This window comes from Phascolarctos cinereus, unplaced genomic scaffold (genome assembly GCF_003287225.1).
Source record: "Phascolarctos cinereus isolate Bilbo 61053 unplaced genomic scaffold, phaCin_HiC Scaffold_2;HRSCAF=192, whole genome shotgun sequence".
NCBI lineage: Eukaryota > Metazoa > Chordata > Mammalia > Diprotodontia > Phascolarctidae > Phascolarctos > Phascolarctos cinereus.
This window is the reverse complement of record NW_027555625.1, coordinates 21,917,217-21,937,662: the sequence shown is the minus strand read 5'-3', so window position 1 is coordinate 21,937,662 and position 20,446 is coordinate 21,917,217. Positions and strand designations below refer to the sequence as shown.

At 46.3% G+C, this 20,446-nt stretch overlaps 1 protein-coding gene across 2 annotated transcripts in view; it reads right to left on the bottom strand.

Annotated features, from left to right (window-relative positions):
- The window catches only part of SFXN5 (sideroflexin 5), a 198,000-nt gene extending 179,919 nt beyond the window's left edge, over nucleotides 1–18,081 (bottom strand). The window contains exon 1 of one of the 2 annotated variants that reach the window (XM_078149254.1): nucleotides 17,858–18,081. In XM_078149254.1, the coding sequence (XP_078005380.1) occupies nucleotides 17,858–17,950 (93 nt within the window). In that variant the 5' untranslated portion in view covers nucleotides 17,951–18,081. The remainder of the gene's footprint in view (nucleotides 1–17,857) is intronic. The other variant, XM_021001098.2, reaches the window with a different exon arrangement.
- Between the last annotated feature and the right edge of the window lie 2,365 nt (nucleotides 18,082–20,446).

Below are 20,446 nucleotides of genomic sequence, written 5' to 3'. Positions count from 1 at the left end.
CAGCAGTGATAAAAGGAAGAGAGACTGTCTGGGAAACTGGCGCGGCTGGAGTCAGAGTAAACAGGGATGCTTAACCCACAGCATTGGCTGCGTGTAGGAGGACACTCAAGATCCAGCGATGGGAAAGGATGAAGAGAAAATGAAAAGACTTTGCCAAAATTTGGGTCATGACCTACTGAATAATCTCCTGATCCTGACATTCAAGCCCCACCCCCCAACTCCTTCCAATCTATCTTTCTAGCCTTCTCTCATACTTTTCCTTCTCCCAGACTCTCTGGGCTACCTTAGCCCTAATTCTTACTCCTTTTGCCTTTATTTATTAGTTCAATGGTTTTCTTACTTTCAATTTTATTAATCTCTCCTTTGCTTTTCAGGTTTTCCAATTAGGTGTTTAACTGGGGATTTTTAATTTGTTCTTTTTCTAGTTTTTCTAGTTGCATGCCCAATTCATTGATCTATTCTTTCTCTATTTTATTGACGTTAGGAATTAGAGATCAAATTTTCCCCTAAGTACCATTTTAGCTGCATCCCATAAATTTTGATGTTGTCTCAATATTCCTAGAATGGGTTCTACTCTCACCTGCCTTTCCTTCAAAGTCACTCCTTTTGTGCAACAAATGCTCCTTGAGTATGTCCCCCCAGGAAGCAAAAGATGAAGGGAACCTTAATTTCTGACAACATCCCTTGTCAGTTACAAAGGAAAGGACAGAAGTGCCCTCAATAGAACCAGGAAAGTCTGGAGGTAGGATGGGCTTCTGGGGGAAGATTACAAGTTCTATTCTAGCTATGTTGAGTTTGAGAGACTCCAGGTGCATATGGAAAGCAGGACCAGAACCCAGGAGGGAGGGTAAGGCTGGACAGACAGACCTGACAGACATAGGCACAGAAGCAATCACTGGATTGGTTAAGGACAGAGCCTTCCAAAGCAAAGTTAGCTACCTGAGGACAGAAATAGTTTCATTTTTTGGCTTAATATTCCCTTTTCTGGCTCATTTCTGTTTGGCCTGGATTTGTAAATCCAGCAGAAGGAAATCCTGTTGCAGAGACACCCTTCACCTGTGCAGGTTGGCAGCCTTCCAAGGTATCATCCATCTCCTTGTTCATCCTTTGTTTCTGGGGGGGTTTTTTGGCTAGGCAATGGGGTTAAATGACTTGCCCAGGGTCACACAGCTAGTGAGTGTTATGTGTCTGAGGCTGTCATCCTTTGTTTCTGAAGAGGACCAATGACATCAGGGCAGGGGTGGGGGTGGGGTAGGGTGTCTTCACTTAACTATGAATTGGATTTAAGTGAGGCACAGCTGCCCAAAGTCTTCAGCCTCACTCTCTCTTTCAGAGTCACTGAAGTCCAACAGCAAGACAAAGTCAAGCTGACTGGTGATGACCTGGGATGCAGCATATGACCCTGGGTCTTCTACTTCTGATCAAGCTTTAATTGCTTCACAGCACCTGCTTCAGGCCATTGGGGCAAATCATTCTAAGCTAAAAAGTGCCTGGGGCACTGAAAGTTAAGGGGTCACACAGTACCTCTCAGAGGGAGGCCTTAAACCCAGGCCATCCTGATTCTAAGGTCAGCCTATCTATTCTCTATGTCACATAGCCTCTAGCCTTTGAAGGCAGGGGGTTCAATTTAATTGAGAGGTGCAGAGACAGAAGAGAAGAGGGCCCAGGCAAGCTTTGGGGGATGCCCTCTCTGCTGGAGGACAGAGACAGATGAGGATTCAGTGAATGAGCCTGAGAAAGACCAGTCAGACAGGTGAGAAGAGGGCCAAGAGAGAGCAGTGTCTCAGGAACCAAGGCAGGAAAGAGTATCCCAGAGGTAGGGGAGAGGATCAACAGTTTAAAAATCCTGCAGAAAGCTAAGGATAGGCCATCAGATTTAGCAATTAAGGAAGAATTCATTGGTAACCTGCAAGAGATCAAGTTACAATGGAATGATGAGGTCAGATCACACAGGATCACAGACAGAAAACTAGGAGGGCCCTCAGAGACCAGCTTGTCCAATCTCCCCCTTCTACAGATGAAGAAACTAAAGTTCAGAGAGGTCAGGTTATTAGCCCAAGGTCACGAGAATCAATGGCTGAACAGATTGCCAGAGATTAAGCTTGTCGGTGGTGAGGAACTGGAGGCTGAGAATTTAGGTTATTCTTTCTAAATGCACTGTGGAACAGAGAAGAGATAGAGGACAGACTAGGCAGAGAATGGCTTCAAGGGATGGCAGCAAAGTCTAGCGAAGGTTTTTTTTTTAAGTGGAAGAGATCTGAGTATGTTTATAGGCCATAGGGAAGAAGCCAGCAGACACAGTGAGATGTAAGACAGGGATGCGAATTAGGAAGGCAAGGGAGATAGGACTGGACAGCTAAAGTTGGCCCAGACTTTTACCGGATCTCAAAGGAATGAGTAGCTGAGGAGTTCAGACTTGATCAACTGGACACCATGCTTGGTAGTTATCTACAGGGCTGCTTTCCCAACCCAGGGAGATCCCCCTGGGCCTGGAAAATCCAAGAATGCAACACATCCATGCTCCAAGGGACAGACAGACCAACCAGGAGCCAGTAGGAAGCTCCAGACCTCCACGTGTTGGGGGTCGGGGATCCGACCAGGGGCACATTCATTTGTAGTAGAATGTAAGCTCCTGGAGGGCAGCGGCTATCTCACTTTTTTATTGTTATAGCTCATGCTGGACACACAGTAGGTGCTTTAAAAGTGCTTCCTATATGAACGTATCAAATGGATCAATCACCAAGCATTCATTTGTCAGACCTGTATTTCAGGAATATCTTTAGGCAGCTCTGCAGAGGACAGATTGGCACGGGGAGAGACTGGCGGCAGGGAGAAAGACCAGGAGGTTGTTTAGCTGGATAGAAACTTGGTGAGTGACGAGGAGATGAATTGTGGAGGTAGAATTGATTAGATGGAGAAAGTGACCAGATATGGGGAATGTGGGAGAAGAGCTGGGGATGATTCCAAAGACTCCAGGCCACTGCTTTAAGCTTCCTGTTCTTTTCCGGTGAAAGGAGCCCATCTCAGCCTAGCACAGGGTGCCCAATACTGGGCCAGAGCATGTCTAGGAGAAAACGAGGATGTGGGGCTGCTGACTCATCACCCGCACTCTCAAAGCCAGCTCATTCTGGGAGGCTGGCTGGCGGGGCCCAAAGTACTGCTTTCATTCCTCCTGACAATGCTGCTCACAGCTGCGCATGAGCCACAGGGCACCTAAAAGGGCCTTGTGCAAGTCCCATCAGGATGGGGACAAAGTGCTGTGGCCCCCACCCCAGCACCCAACCCTGCAATTAGCCAAATCAAATACCATCAGCGGCTCTGCCAGCAGCTGCAGACGATCGCCCCATGGCCGTAATGCTGGAGAAAAACACCTCTTTGTACATACACACAGGCCGGCTTTGATGTCCATGCAGGTGTGCATAGCCACACCCTGGTGCACGTACAAATACCCACACCCAGAAACACACTAGGTAGCTACTGTTCCCCAAACTAACATGAGTTACATAAGCTAAACCCGGGGGAAGGTATAACCAAGGCATAGTTAACCTAAAGCCTTCTGGGAAGATACTCAGAGAGAGGGGCTCCATCCAGGCTGGCCCTCTGAACCGAAGCAATCATTTCTTGCCTCACTCAGTCACCTAGGTTTCCCCAGAGCCTTCTGGGATGCCCAGAGAGGCAACCTCCCTCAAATGTTCTGTCAGTCAGTCAGTCTACAAGCATTTACTATTACATTGCATTATTGAAAGAACACTGATAGCATGGGAAGACTTACATGAATTGACCCCAAGGGATGGAAGTAGAACCAGGAAAGCAATAGACGCCCAACCTGGATCAATGGAAACAGAATAAACCACTGGACATTCAACACTGTGAGAAAGCAGGATGGCCACGCCTGGCCCTAAAGAAGAGAGGGGAGAAGGTGCTTGCCCAGTAGAGGGGGTCACTGGGTAGAAGACAGCATATGTCAGACTTTTTCAACGTGTTGGTTAGTTTGGCTGGACTGTTTTTGTTTTTTCATTTTTTGTTATAAGGGAGATACACTCACTGGGAAATGAGATACATTGGGAGAGGTATCTTTGAGGTACACTGAGAGTGAGAAATGAGATGCAGCGGGAGTCATTTCATGAGCTACATTGAAGATACATTGGGAAAGGAGATACATTGAAATATACTGGGAGATGTAGTTGGTATAAAACCAAAGGTTATCAATAAAAATTTATTTTTTTAAAAAAGAAAGAACATTGATAAATATAAGTATGCAATAAGAAACAGTGACTGTGAAGATGAGGTAAACTTAAAACTTACATGGACTGCTATATAGCAAAGTTAGCAAGGCATAGAAAACAGTTGCCACAATCACCACCATAATGGAAAATAAACAAGAGTTTTCTCCCACCTTACCTCCTCCTCCCTTCTTGTCTCTCAGGTAAGGAAGACTGGCCCATGGCCAAAGAGGTAATAGCCCTACTTCCTAGCCCAGTATGAGGTGATATCTAGTATTCCCTCAAAGATACATGCTTCCAGACATAAAACTGTTAATAGCTAGCATTTATACAGCACCTCAAGGTTTGCAAAGCATTTTAGAAATATTATCTCATCCGATCTTTACAACCACCCTAATAGGAAGGTGCTATTACTTCCAGTTACAAATAAAGCATCTTAGGGACAGCTAGGTGGAGCAGTGAATAGAGCTCTGGCCTTGGAGTCAGGAGGACCTGAGTTCAAATGTGGCCTCAGACTCTTGACACTTACTAGCTGTGTGACCCTGAGCAAGTCACTTAACCCCAATTGCCTCACCAAAAAGCAAAAAAAAAAAAAAAGACATCTGAGGCTGAGGTTAAGTCACTTGCCCAGAGTTACACAGCTAAGTACTGAGGCAGGATTTGAACTCAGGTCTTCCTAACTCCAAGCACTCATCTAATTACTTCTAGGTTCACAGGTTCATTGATCTCTTAACTGCAAAATCCAATGGCCTCAGTCCTCATCCTTTGTGACCTCTCCCCAACATTTGTCACTATTGTCTACCCTCTCCTCCTGGACTCTCCCCTTCAGCTTCTCATGACCCTACTCTCTCTGGATTCTCCATCAGCCTATCTGAGCACCCCTTGGTCTCCTTTGCTAGGTCCTCCTCCATGTCATGCTAACTCCTCATGGACGTCCCCCTTGGTGATCTCATAAGCTCCCAAGGTTTCAATGATCATCCCCCTACCCTCTGACTTGTCCAAGCATCACAATTCACTGAGCCTCCTCACCTCCTGCTTGGACTACTGGTCTGTGGCCCCCCTCCAGTCTCACTCTACTCTGCTCCATCTTCTCTGACACCAAAATGATTTTCCTAATGTTCAGATCTGACCATGTCCCCCCCCCCACCATAAACTCCAGGAACGCCCTGTCACTTCCAGGATCAAACATCCTGGAATATCAAACCCTCCAGGCCTTTTCCTCCCTTCTTAGCTGTACAGCAGCCTGCTCTCATTTCCTTGAAATCGATACTCCACCCCCATAGACCTCCATGCCTTCGTACTTGCTGTCCCTCATGCCTGGAACACTCTCCTTCCCCTCTTCTGCCTCAGTTTCCCTGGCTTCCTTCTAGTCTCACTTAAATCCCACCTTCTTCAGCAGGCCTTTCCTGGTCCTCCCAGCTGTTATTTCCTTCCCCTCTCAAATGACCTTCCGGCTACTTTGTATCCATCTTTTTTGAACCTAGTTGTTTACGTGAAGTCTTGCCCATCAGAATGGGAGCTCCTTGAAGGCAGGGACTATTTTCCCCAGCTCTTAGCAGAGTGCCTGGTGTGTGACTGTTCAGTCATTTCCAACTCTTTGTGATCCTGTGGACCTCTGTCTAAGGGGTTTTCTTGGCAAAGATACTTGAGCGATTTGCCATTTCCTTCTCCAGTGGCACACAGAGATTTTTGCCATTTCCTTCTCCAGTGGCACACAGAGATTAAGTGACTTGCCCAAGATCACCCAGCTAGGAAGTTCCTGAGTCTGAATTTGCACTCAGGTCTTCCTGACTCCAAGCCCTGCACTATATCCACTGCACCATCTAGAGGCCTGGCACACAGTAGGTGCTTAATAAATACTTGATTGATTGAAGATGGAAGGTAGCTGTGGAACAGATGCTGGGCCTGGACATCTCTCCCTCTGAGATGTGGGTACACCTGACTTCAATCCTGTGGGCAGCAGGTCTAGCATCATTACCTGAGTGTCTGCACCCCTGGCTTCCCCCTGCTGGGGCCAGAAGCAGCATAGGGCAAGCTCCAGAATGGAGGATTCTATTACAAAGAAGACAACCAGCAGCAGCCACCCCTTCCCTTCAGATATAAGAGACCTGCTAAGGGGAAGGACTGGCCTCCGAAATCAAAAGCATGGGACAGCAAAGCCCAATGAGGCCAGAAAAAAACATGACGCACAAAGCCTGACACACTCCTGCAGGGAGGGTCCTGCATACTCACTCGGCAACCTTCCTCCTGTCTGTTACTTTTACCCCTGTCTGTTTCCCTGTTGTGGCTGGCACCAAAACGCTCGAGGAAACCTCATGAGGGCATATGTTTGCTTCAGGGACAGAAGGGTAGGGGAGAAGCTGTGAGACAGCTTTCCCCTTCCTCGGAAGCCATCATAGCTTGAAAAATTGGAGGCAGCCGGACAAGGCGGCACAGGACACAATTCTCCCTGAGGAGTTTGGAGAAGAGGAAGGGCGGAGCCAGGAAACAGGAGAGACCAGTCAGTCAATAAACATTAAGGACCTGCTATGTGCCAGGCACTGTGCTAAGTGCTAGCGGTACAAAAAGAGACAAAAGACAGTCTGGGCCCTCAAAGAGCTTACAATCTAACATTACAACAAACATGACAACACTCCAGGTAGGCAAAAGTGTCTGATGGCCAAGCCTTGATGTGGGGTTCTGAGCACAGCTTTATTCATGTGGACGTTTGATTCCTTTATCAGGAAGAGCACAGCAGTGTAATAGGGAAACGAATGGCCTTAGAGACAGGAAGGCCGGGCGAGTTCAAGCCCTGCCTCTGACCCACACCAGCATGCATGACCAGTCAACCTTTCTGCAGCAGTAAGCAATATTCTAAGGCTCTGCTTTACAGATGAGTTGCTAAGCTGTATTGGTGAATGGAGTTTCCATACTGGGTAGCAGTTGAGAGCATAGATGCAGGGAAAAAAACAAACAGTTTTCACACTAAGGGATTTCCAAGGAGAAACCTGTGCTTCCTTTCATCAGAACAGACTCGGGGTTCTTTCCTAAACTTCCCCAGCACCTAGTCCAGAATTATACTCTTCAAATTCAGGCATTGTGGTCATAGGATCATCGAGTCAGAGCCGGAAGGGACTCAGAGACCAGCTGGGCCAACCCCCTCATTTTACAGATGAAGAACTGAGGCCCAGAGAGCTAAGTGATCTGCCCAAGGTCGCACAGGTAGTAAGGAACAGAGCTGGGATTTGAACCCAGGGTACTCTTCAGAGCTCTCAGGCACTCGATCGCCAACCCATCCAGCTTTTTCCTCTAAATTCAGGAATCTTAACCTTTTTGTGTGTCCTGGGCCCCTTTGGGAGGCATCTGACAAAGCCTACGGCCCCCTTCTCAGAGTGATGTTTTTAAATAATTGAGGGAAATGTTAAGTTTCTGTTAGAGGCGAGTGGAGACAAAAATCTAACTTCTCCACCAGCATTTTTGTGGAGCTCTGGCGTTTTTCAAACAGGCCACTGTGTCATCTGCAAGCAGAGAAATTTAAACTCTCCACTGCTTACTACCTTCACTTCTTTTGCTTGACAACCCTATAGCATTTCCAAAATTATGATTCAAAGGGAGACTGAGAGTAAACAATCCTGCTTTGCCTCCATTCTTAGTGGGAAAATTATTACTCCTCTATTTTCTATAGATAGATAGATAGATAGATAGATAGATAGATAGATAGATAGATAGATATAGATATATAGATATAAGTAGATCTTGGTTTAAAAGAACATGTTTCATCAATGCTAAAGAAAAATCCTTCAAATCTAGTGCCTGGTTTGTTTTTTAAACCATGAATGCTGTCTTTTATGAGGGGCTTTTTCTGCAACTGTTCATATAATTATTAGTTTTTAATGTGTTTGGACTTTTGTTTACTGATATAATTACTATAAATTACATTAGAGTTACTGATTTGCTGCTGTGAAAGAATTTTCCCCAATGGGAATTCCCTACACAGATGAAATCACAGGTCCACTTTGAGGAGGGGGCCAGGAGGTGGTTCAATGGATAGAGTCCCTGGCCTAGAGTCAGGAAGACGCATTTTCCTAAGTTCAAATTCAGCCTCCAGACACTTACTAGCAGTGTGACCCCAGGCAAGTCACTTCACTCTGCCTTAGTTTCCTCACCTGTTAAATGAGTTAGAGAAGGAAATGGCAAAGTACTCCAGTGTCTTTGCCAAGAAAACCCCAAATGGGGTCATGATGAGTCAGACATGACTGAAACAACTGAACAGCAAGACTGGGTGGGGGTGGGGAGGTGAAAAGATTTTCTATGCTGAATATTCTCTTGATATTGAGGCATTCTTGGCTTCCTGGGATAAAATCCTACTTAATTATACTGAATCACACACACAAACATACATATACACATATGTATAAAACTGAATGTTTTGTATAGAAAATTTGTGTTTGTGTGTGCGTGTGTATACTTAGAGTTGTTTTACTGGATAGTATTTTAACATGTTATATTGACATCAATTACATTGATCTAGAAAAATCACAGATCCAAATAAAAATAATATCTATAATAATAATGTATATAATACAAATAAATGTTTAACATATATAATGTTATAATATGTTATAATATAGTAAAAATAAATATATGGTAAAATAACATATAATAAAAATATCTATGTATAGCACAGAATCCAAATGGCCAAGTGGTTAGTGAGGAACTTTAGTACCAACATCATGGAAGACCCGGCCCAGCATGGATTAGGAAAAGAATGGGCTAGACGCTTTGGGGCAGCTGCACAACGGTTTTCATGGCTCCAAATTTCTCTCTTCCCAAAACAAAAACAGCAATATCCTTTCAGGGTTGACTATGGCTGCAGTGCCACAGTCTCGGAAGAACCTTTTTGATGTGTGCATAAATACGAGAAAAGTGTGGAAGAGCAGAGGTGTTAGACTGACTACCAAACTGAAGGTCTCCAGGGCCGTTGTGCTGACCTCATTGTCGTATGCCTGTGAAACCTGGATGGTATGTCAGCTCCATGTCAGGAAACTGAATAGCTTCCCTTTGAATTGTCTTAGGAAGATTCTGAAGATCACCTGGCAGGATAAAATCCTGAGGTCCTTTCTCAAACTAAACTGGCAAGCATTCAAACTCTGCTACAGAGAGCACAACTCTGATGGGCTGGCCACATCTGAACACAAAACAAATACTTGCCAAAAAGACTGTTTTATAGAGAACTCACACAGGGCAAGCGTTCACATGGTGGTCAGAAGAAACGATACAAGGACACTCTCAATGTCTCTCTTAAGAACTCTGGAATTATTTTAAAAAAAAGAACATTGGAATTGATTGTGTGCCATGGAAGACACTGGCACAGGACCACTCAGCACAGCGTGCCCTCGTCAGAGAAGGTGCTGTGCTGTATGAGTGAAATCAGAATTGAAGGAGCCCAAAAGAAACACAAGATGCGCAAATTTAGAGAATCCACCCCAAAGGTCCACATGCACTATTTGTGCCCGACCTGTGGCTGAACATTCTGAGCTCGTACTGGTCTGATCAGCCACAGTCAGACCCACTACAACAACTCTGGCACAGTGATGTCATTTTGATCCTCTTCGAGAAGGAAAGACAACAACCTCTGAAGAACCGGAGTCTTTGTCCGTGCAATGAAAGGCAAGAGATCTAGAGGAGGGTCCTGAGCACTCTGGCTGCCCCCCATGGAAGACTCATGAAAGGCCAACCAAGGTCTCTCACAAGAAGTGAAGGCACAAAGAAACGTCCAATATCTATGAGATGTTGGAAGGCATTCCACATGGATGAATTCTCAGGTCAACCCAAGGCCTGGTACAAAGCAGTTGCTTCAGTAAATTAATTCATCAGTCATTGACTGATGGATCACCGAATGAATCACAGGTTGATTCGATTCAACAAGCATTTATTGAATACCTACTGTGTAGAAGGTGTTCTGCTAGGCTCTGCAGAAGCAAAGACAAAAACAAAAGTCCCTGCCCTCTAGGAGCTTACATTTTACATGTACATAATACAACAGGTACTGAGTTAAGTAAATACAAAATACTTTCAGTGAGGGGTGATGGGGGAAAGGTAAGTGTGGGGAGCACCAACAACTGGAGAGAATCAGAGAAGAAGGCCTCAGGTTGGAGGTGACAAGTTTTGAGGGTTCTGTGCAATGGAGATACAAAAGGATTGGACTATAATTCACTTTCTCTGCCTCAACCTTACCAAATTTGAGTATCAGAACCATATGTGCCTCGAGGAAAGTTAGGGAGAACACTATCTTTCTCTATTTTTGAAAACAGTTTGTAAGGATTGTTTGTCTTTGAATGTTTAAGTTTTCACCTATTTCCAGAGGCCACGTGGTGGTTCACAAATAGCCTGGTCAATTTCTCCCTTGGAAATGAACTTCCTGAGGTTACCTATCTCTTGTTCTGTCAATTTGGGTATTTTTAAATTCTTGGGGACCAATGAAAGGGCAACAGGTAGCCACATAAAGGGCATGAGCAGGCTGCAACCCATCACAAACCAAATCAGGAAGAAGCAGCTGCATAAAAGAGATCATCAAAGAAGCATGAACACGAGGGCTGTGCAGTTCCCATGGCAAGAGCAAGGAATGCCGGTGGGAATGACGACTGGGCAGTCCTCTGCTTCAGGGATTTCTCCAAGTCGTTAAATGAAAGCAAGACGGGCTGTTGCCCACTGAGTGGATTCTCTATGGCAAACTCATAGAAAGACATGAAGAAGATCTCTCACCTCTGTTCCACCAACTGACCTCCCTGGCTTCCTTCCAATCCCTGCTAAAATCCCATCTTCTACAAGAAGTCTTCCCTAGCCCATCCTAATTCCAGTGCCTTCCCTCTATTGATTATTTCCCATTTATTCTTACTATACCTTATTTGTACATATCTGTTTGCTTGTTGTCTCCCCTATTAGACTGTAAGCTCCTTGAGGGCAAGGACTGTCTTTTGCCTCTTTTTGTATCTACAGCACTTAGCACAGTGCCTGCCACTTAATAGGCACTTAATACATGTTTACTGACTGACCTACAAGAGTCTCATGAGGGTCCATAGGCAAGGATGGGTCATGATGTGCTCTTCATAGACCCAATCAAGTCTATTTTTGTAAATATCCCTCCACCCTGTCTTTTGTAGTCTCAGTTTTGTTACAAAAAGCTGCACACAATAGTCTCTGATCCTTTTCTTTGTTTCTGCTCTACTCATTGTGGTTTCCCCTTTTTTATTTTTGCTTTTGGTCATCTGGTTTTCCTTTCTCTTCTTTTGGATTAAATATCCCAAAGGCATAAAATTTCATTAGGCTTTTTTCATGCCACTTCTTTGCACCAGCTATTAATGTAATTTTTCTTTTATTTCAATTTAATTGATGCATTATCTTATTCTGAAGATTTTTTTGTGGTCTCTTGTATATTATTTCTTTGTTCATTGTCTCATTTCTTTAACTACAAATAACTAATTAATTTCCTCTTCTGTATCAACACAGGCATTCAGGGATATAAATTTGCCTTCATGTACTGCTTTGGCTGCAACCCATAGATTCTGATATGTTGTATTTATATTGTCATCATCTTTAACGTACTTTGTTTTTTGTTTCTATAATTTGCTCTTTAACCCAAGCATTATTCAGCAAGTCATGTTTTTAGACTTCACAGAGGATTAAATCATCTAATCATATTTTTTCTTGTTGAGTAGGATTACATTATGATCCTTGAATATAGTTTTAAATAATTTCTACATTTCTGAATGTATTTATGATTCATTTGTGCTCTGGAACACAGTTTTTAAGAATGTTCTATGTATATTTGGGAGAAAAAAAGTATTTCTTGGATTTTTCCATTCAATTCTCTCTATACAACTACTAAATTTAGTTTCTTCAAAAATCTACCTGTCCAAATTTTTTTTCTTGTTTATCTTTCTGTTTTATCACAGGGGTTCATAGCCTTACCCTGACTCATGAATTGATTTCAAAGGATCTATGAACTTGGTTTTTTAGATAGTTAAATTTATTAAACTTATATAGCTTATTCATTATTAAGTCATCAGGATAACAGTTGGTTAATATTGCTATTCTCTCATTGGCAATGGCACCCATGAGTATAATGCCCCTATTTATCTCTTTTTAAGATATCTGGACCTCTGATGTCTTCAATGTAGCTGATGTGTTGGGTGAGTTGGGCTTGGAGTCTGCCCGACTGCTGTCCCACAAATTCTGCTGACCTGCAACCTGCACTTCCTTTTCATTATTTTTGGGGAAATTTTCTTACATGACTTCCTGAAAACCAGTATTCAGATTCTTTTCTTCTTCATCAGTCTTCAGAAGTGCAATTAATTAGACATTAGTTAAATCTGGGAAAACAGAAGCAATCCAGAAGGGGCCAAGCAAGATGATGAATGGGGGAGGGGAGACCAGGCCCCATGAGGATCGTCTGAACAGAGTGTTTAACCAGGGGAAAAGAAGACTTGAAGGAGGAAAGCAAAGACCATTGTCAAGTATCTGAAGGGCCACTGCTTAAGACTTCTTCTTTTTACCCCTGGAGGGCAGAAGTAGGAGCTGTGAGTCGAAGTTACAAAGGTAAAGTATGATTTAGCTTCCTGACAATCAGTGAGGCCCAAAAGAGGAATGAGCTGCCTCACGAGGAACGGGCGTCTGCCTCATTGGAGGCTTTCCAGCAGCTTGTAAATGTTGACCTTCGCAGCACTTGACACTGTCATCAATACTGTCCACCTGGAATATCTCACTTCTCCAGGTATTTCGTCTCTCCTGGCCTTCCTCCTACCTGCAGCATTGTTCCTTTTCAGTCTCTTTTGCTGGATCACCATCCATGCCCCTCCTTCTTTCTATAGATGTATCCCAAGGCTCTATGAAATTAAAAGACATTTGCTCCTTGGACAGAAAGCTCTGGCAAATCTAGACCACGCATTAAAAAGCAGAGACATCACCTTGCTGACAAAGGGCCGTAGAGTCAAAGCTATGGTTTTCTAGTAGCAACGTACGGCTACGAGCGTTGGATTGTAAGGAAAGCTGAACACCCACAGAATCGACACTTTCAAACTGTGGTGCTGGAGAAGACTTTTCAGAGTCTCTTGCACAGCAAGGTCAAATCAATCAATATTTAAAGAAATTAATTAACAGGAAGGCCAAATACTGAAGCTGAAACTTAAATACTTTGGCCACATAATGAGAAGACAGGATTCATTGGAAAAGACCCTGACGTTGGGAAAGATTGAAAGCAAGAGGAAAAGGGGGCAGCAGAGGATGAGATGTATAGATGGTGTCATGGAAGCAATGAACATGATCTTGGACAGACTTTGAGAGATAGTGAAAGACAGAAGGACCTGGTGTGCTATGATCCATGGGATCCCAAAGTTGGACACAACTTAACAGCAACAATAACAGGACCCTTTCCTCGGCCTCCCTCTCCCTATTTTTCTCTCTGTCTGCAAACATATCAGCTCCTGTGGTTTTGACTGTTATCTCTATGCAGATAATTCTCAGATCAATGTATCTAGCCCTTGTCTCTCTTCTGAGCTCCATCTACTATCACCAGCTGCCTCCTGGGTGTCTATCCGTTAGCGTCTCAAACTCAACATGTCTGAAATAGAGCCCGATCTTACTCCCCACAAATCCGTACAGATGTGGAGGGTAAGAGCATCCCTGGTGTCATTCCAAAATCTTCAATGCTCCTGAACTCTCCAGGGCCAATCAGTTGCCAAATCCTATCTCTATCTTCACAACTCAGTACAATTGAACACAGCCCTTCTATCTGCCCCTTTCTTTTTCCTCACCCAGTCCCCAACCTCATTCAGACCTTCTCATGCAGGCTAATGTGGTCCCTTTCGAATGGTTCTTCCTGGCTCCAGTCTCTCCTCTCTCCATTCTAGCCCTTCACACAGTTGCCAAATTATATTCCTAAAACTCTGTTCTAACCACGTCACTCTTCCACTCAAAAAGCTCCAGAGACTCCCTGTCATCTCTAAAATAAAACACAGACTCCTCTGTTTGGCACCTAAAGCCCTTTCCAGCCTGGCTCTAATCTACCTTCTCAAATTGATTCCCTATTACCCTGCCTCCCCCATCCTTCATTCCAGCCAACTGGCCACTTGCTGTCCTTTGTATACCACCTTATAAATGCTGCTTCTGTGGCTCTGAACACAGCACTCCCCAGTCTTGAATGCACTCCCTCCTCCCCTCTGCCTCTTAGTAGCCATGGCTTATTTTAAAACTCATCTCAAGTGCTACCTACTGCATAAGGCCTTTCCAGATCTCCCTGGGGAGTCAGTGGTCTCCTCAAACCCTGAAATTATGTTGTAGATGTTTTGTGTTCATTTAAGAAAGGCAGCGTGGCATGGTGGATGGAGAGCCAACCTCAGTCAAGAAGACCTGAGTTCACATGTTACCTGACACATACCACCTGTGTGACCCTGTGAAAGTCACTTAATGTCTCATTACCCTAGACAACTTTCTAAACTGAAGACGTAGCATATGTTCTGATTGGCAATGGCAGGCTGGGTCTGAAGAAGAAGGCTACTGCATTCCTTCAGGGCTCTAGAGTGAACCCTGAGAGTGCAAAGGTCTTTTAGTACTCAGGTCTCATGAGCTCCCAGGAGTGTAAGTCCTCATATGATTATCAGTTGATAATAATTCTCCACACTTAGTGTTTAGAAACTGGTGTTAATGAAGGCAATGGTGTCAAACTCAAATAGAAATAGGAGCCATTAAACCATACATGACAATCACTTTGGGCTACATATTCACTTAGAAAACTACATATTAACATTATTTCTTTTCTATTGTATTTTTATTTATTTTATTAATTATTTTCCAATTACATTTTAATCTGATTTGGATGGCACTTGGGAATGTTGGGAGCCTGTTTGACACCTCTGAATTAAGCTATCAAGGCCTAGCATCTTAACACTTTAAATGAGGGTAACTGACTGACTCAATGACTTACCCTTACACAGAAAAGGGGCTAATCCTGCCTTGGTAGAGGGGCTGTTTCACCTAGGAGTTCTCTATTTCAATGACATCATAAGTCTAATCCATGTCCCCATAGTTTAGATTCATTTATTATTTATATTCTTTTATATTTATATTAATTTATCTGAGTTCACACTGTTCCCCTCATTTATATTATTAGCTCCTTGAAGGCAAGGATTATTTTGTTTTGTTTTGTTTTATATCCCCATCACTTGGCACAGTTAACTGGCACATAGTAGGTACCACTAGCACTTGTGAAATTGTAGTGAATGACCACTGTTTCGGAATCCCTTGGACTCAGTCCATTTTGTCTCCACTCTTTCCAAGTATTTCTAGTGATAATAGCTAGCATTTATATGATGTCTACTATGTGCCAGGCACTGTGCTAAGGGCTTTAAAAATATTTTCTCATTTAATTCTCAGGACCTTATAGTGGTAGGAGCATTTTACAGATGAGGAAACTGAGGCAAACAAGTGCTTGCCCAGGGTCTGATTTGAACTCCTGATTCTAGGCCCAGCACTCTACCCACTGCCCCACCTAGGGTTCAAATCTATGGCCTTTGACTCAGAAGAACTGGGTTCAAATCTGGACTCTTTTACTTACTCCTATGTGACCTTAAGCCAAGTCATTTCACCTCTCTGAGCCCCAGTTCCCTGATTTGTGAAACTGGGGGTGCTGAAGGTCCCTTCCAGCCCCAGATCTGTGATCCTGCAACCCATACCTAGGGTTCTCTGGGAAGGACAGCAGTCCACAGCCGATCTTCCTAAAAGCCCAAACAAGTGAGTAATGCAGGAGCACCCTCTGATCAGAAACTCCCTATTTATCCCCTTGATATCACTCCCAGAAGGGCAGGGAGGTGCCCTCTCATTTTATCAGGTCCTGTGCAGGCCATCTTGTTTTATTTGGGGAGGAAGCCAGAAAGCTCTATTTTAAAACCTTTGAAGGAACAAACGAGGTAGCTTCTGAGCTTTCTCCGAAGAATCACAACCACACATATCTTTATGTAATGCATGAAGGTAAATCAGTTCTCTCTGCCTAGCCTTCCCTTTCCCCTTCCAAGAATCCCAGGCAAAGCAGCCCCTGTCTCCACCTCTGAGCTCCCTTATACATTTCTCTCTACAATCTGGGTTCTCCCACTTTCTCCTCTATCCTCATCAACCCTCGAGTTCAGCTCAGGAGAATCTCAGTGCTTAAATGCTTTTTTCTTTGGGAAGTCTGTTTTCTCCTTTACTCCTTGAGGGAAATCTCAGCTGCTCACCCCTCAGGGAGCTGGCAAAATGCTGAAAGCTCAGGAATGCCTGCAAATGTGCGCTTACTGATGAAGTCCCAGGGTGCAGTTCTGAAAACCTCCTCTTCGGGAGGAAACCAGCACATACACACCCTGTCCACGTCCTCCTCTGCCCTGGGCTGAAAACCGGCAAGAGATAACCTGAGCAGAGGTTAGTCTATTCTTGTTTTCATCCCCTTGGTTAGTAGTTACCAAAGGGTAATGAGGAATATCTGCTCCCACACCATTAGGAAGTATCATTCCTAGGCAAGGAATTGGGGGGAGGGGAGGGGAAGGGGGTACGGGGAGGCCCTCGGAGAGTGGGAAGGTGCTGACTAAGGGATTCTGGCTGCCAAGCATTGGACAGGCAGGGGTCGGCCGTGGACTGCCACCAGCTACCTTCACCCACCCTCCTGCTGTCGATGCCCTTTGTCCCCACCGCAGAGGCCACTTTTGAAATGTCCCTCTAGGAAGCTGGATAATTAGGCTTACAACTCGGTATGCTGGTTCAAGATGATGACTCAGCATTCTCTACCACCACCTCCCACTCCCCTTTTTGGCTTCTGGCAGCAAATCTGCCTACCCCTCAACATAGCTCCTCCTCAAGCCGCTTCTCCCAAGCTAAAGCGCCCCCCCCTTCACTCTCCACTCTGAGAGCACTGCAGGGACCCCAGGAACTGGAACACCCGAGGAAGGGAAAGGAAGGCCAGAGAGAGGGACAGTGCTCAGACCCAGAGTCACATCGTCGGGGCTGCACGCGAAAACCTAGGCTCGGCCCCGGGTCCTTGAAGGGCCCTGGCCAGGTCAATACATCCCGAAGTATCGAGAGCCTTGTGCCGGCCAAGGCTAGCGCTAGTGACCAAAGGCTGCAGCCCGGAGACTGCGAAACGGCCATGTGCCGGGTCTGGCCCTCGCTGGAAGACAGGATTTAAAGATAGCTACATAGTAGCAAAGTCGTATCCGCCCGTGGGATTTGAACTTGTCACCTTCGGGTCCAGGGTACCGCAGCCTAGAGAGAACCCCTTTCGGACCCACCAATCCCTTCCTCCAATCATATCCCGCCCCGGTCCCACTCCAACCAATCATAGGACGACGCTGGAGTTCGGCTATGGGCGGAGGCAGTCCCCAGAGAGCGACAGAGCCAGCGGTCAATAAGAAGCCAGAGAACGAGAGACCGCCCACCGTGCCGTCCAATGGCCGAGAGGCGGCGGCGGCCACGGTTCCCGCGGCCGCAGCTGCTGGTGCCGGTGGCCGCGGGCTGCAGACCCCGGCACGGGGGGGGGGGGGAAGGCGTGGGCTCGCCACTGGCCCCCTTCCCGCCCGTCCGCCCCGTGCCGTCCCCTCCCCTTGCTCGGCAGCCCGACCCGCCGTGGGCCTCACCTGCTGGAAGCGAGGCTTGCCCAGCTGGAAAGGAGGAGTCTCCGCCGAGGCGGCTTCCGCCGCTGCTGCCGCCGCCGCCGCAGTCTCCGCCATGGCCACTGATGCCCGCAATCCCCGGCCCTTTTAAAATGTCCCTCCTCGGCCCCCGCCGCAGCTGCCTCTCCCCATTGGCTGCAGCCAGCCGCAGCGTCAGAGCGGCGCAGGGGATTGTGGGCGAGGTAGTTTTTCTTCTCTGCGCCCCTTCCTGCGCTCCTGGGAAGAGACCATAGAATGGGAAGCCAAGAGAGGCCAGAGCGTCTCCCACAGAACATAGGGCTGGGACTTTGCACCAGCGGCCATCTTGGTATGGGTAGCCAAGTGTGGTTATCAACACCTTGGCAGGGTGTGCCCGATGACTCACAAGATTAGATTTTATGTGTGCAAAAGCAAAGACCAGCCCATCAACTCCTTCAATGGCCCTCAAAACTTTGATTTTCTCTTATGACCTCCTTTAAGGTCAATGCCATCCCCAGCCATTGCCACTAAGACTTAATGGGGCTAATTCTCAGGCAAGGGTGGGTATGAGGATGATGGGTGTGTCAGGCCAACAACAAACACTTATCAAGCTGGTGGGCCCACGGGTGAGACCATCTCCAAGGGGGGTTTCCAGCAGGTTCTCGGAGGACCCCAGCTGGGGAGGGGAGTAGCCCGAGCCACAGAGGCAGGCTACCAACTGGGAGAACTGCCATGCCCCCCCACAAACCCTTCGGTCCCATGCCCTATGTGGCCAAAACCTCCCTGTCCTCTAGAAGCCCCCATTCTAATGCCCAAGGAATAAAGAGTTAGGCCCAGAGGCAGCTTCCCTTGAAAGGGAGCTCAAGCTGTTCCTAGGACTTAGTGCTGGGGACAGCTGGTCAGCCTCTAGACCAAGGGTTCTTAACCAGTGAATAGTCAGCTGGGATTGGAGTTAGAAAGACCCCAGTTCAAATCCTGCCTCAGATACTTCCTGTGTGGACCTCAGGCAAGTCAATTAAGTTTGCCTCAGTTTCCTCAACTGTAAAATGGGGGATAACACCCGCTTCCCGGAACTGTGGTGAGATCAAGTGAGATAACACGTATAAAGCATGTGTTTCAGTGCTGCGCACTGTGGCGGGTGCTAACTGCCAGCTGTGATAATGATGATGAACTTGGGGGGGGGAATGTAGCTTTATTAACCTTTGGCTTCCTTTGTAATCCTATGTATTTTATAAACTTAAAAAAATTTTTTTTGAGGAGTCGATGACAAAAACAAAGTTTAAGAATCTCTGGTCCAGGGGCAGCTAGGTGGTGCAGTGGATAGAGCACCAGCCCTGAAGTCAGGAGGACCTGAGTTCAAATCCAGCCTCAGACCAAACACTTGACACTTACTAGTTGTGTGACCCTGGGCAAGTCACTTAACCCCAACTGCCTAAAAAAAAAAATCATCATCATCTCTGGTCCAGACAGAATCCTGGGGCACTCCTTTGCTAACGGTGAGTTCCAGAAAACATGACTCTCCTGTTTCTGTAAGCCCCTTGTGCCTGGTAGAGTGCCTGAAACACAGCCAGTACTCAAGTTCTTACTGAATCGAGCAGTGCTGGACCTAAGAGGCAGAGAAGCACAGGCACACTCCCAGCTCTTCGGTGTTACTTGTGTGACCCTGAGCTAACACAACCTCTCCGGGCCCAATCCTCATCAGAAAAGTTAGGAAAGGGGTCTGATTAGGGAGTCTCTGAATCTTTGTATGATCCTGCTGGCATGTAGAGGGTCTGTGGTGTCAGGGGCTCACCAGCAGCCTGCCTGTCACTCAGTAAATGGACCACGTGGCCCTGAGGGTCAGCCAGCACCAAAGACAGCACCAAACCCCAGGCTTCCCGACACCACCACGCTCTGCTCCGCAGACTGTAACCCAGCAGAGGTAGCAGGGGGCGCCGCAGTGTACAGAGTGCGGGGCCAGGAGTCAGTGAGACCCAAGGACAAACCAGTCTCAGACACTTGCTAGCCGGGTGAGTCTGGGTTGCCTCAGTTTCCTCACCTGTAAAATAGGGATCCTAAGAGTACCTCCCTGACAGGGGTGTCGTCAGGATTAGAGAGGTCATTTTAAAGGGCTCAGCACGGTGCCTGGCACACAGTGCTACAGACACGTTAGCTATTATTTATCAGTAATCTATTGATAACAAAAAACAAAGACAGGTGGATTGGTTGATGGGGGCCTCATTCAAGTTTCCTTAAAATCTGGCTCGAGGCTAGGAGTCCCAAACGAGGGACAAATCCAAAAGAGGAATCCTACCGCGCCTGCCAATGACAGGGCACAGGATGAACCCGACCAATGGGGGCAGTGTGGTCTGACGCTCTGGGTTCCTGCCCCCCCTACTCCCTAGGTGGGTGATCCTAAGCAAACTTCTTATCCCCGCCCACCCCTCCAAGTGCCTCAGTCTCCTCGTGTGTAAAATGGGGCTAACCACCCTTGCATGGTTGGTGCGAGGAAAGTTGGTGTGAGCCCTCAAGCCGCCACCCCTTCCTGGTCGGGCAGCCCCCATAGCCTGTTGGAGCCACCCCACCCTCGACCCAGTAACTAGACAGAGCCTCCCA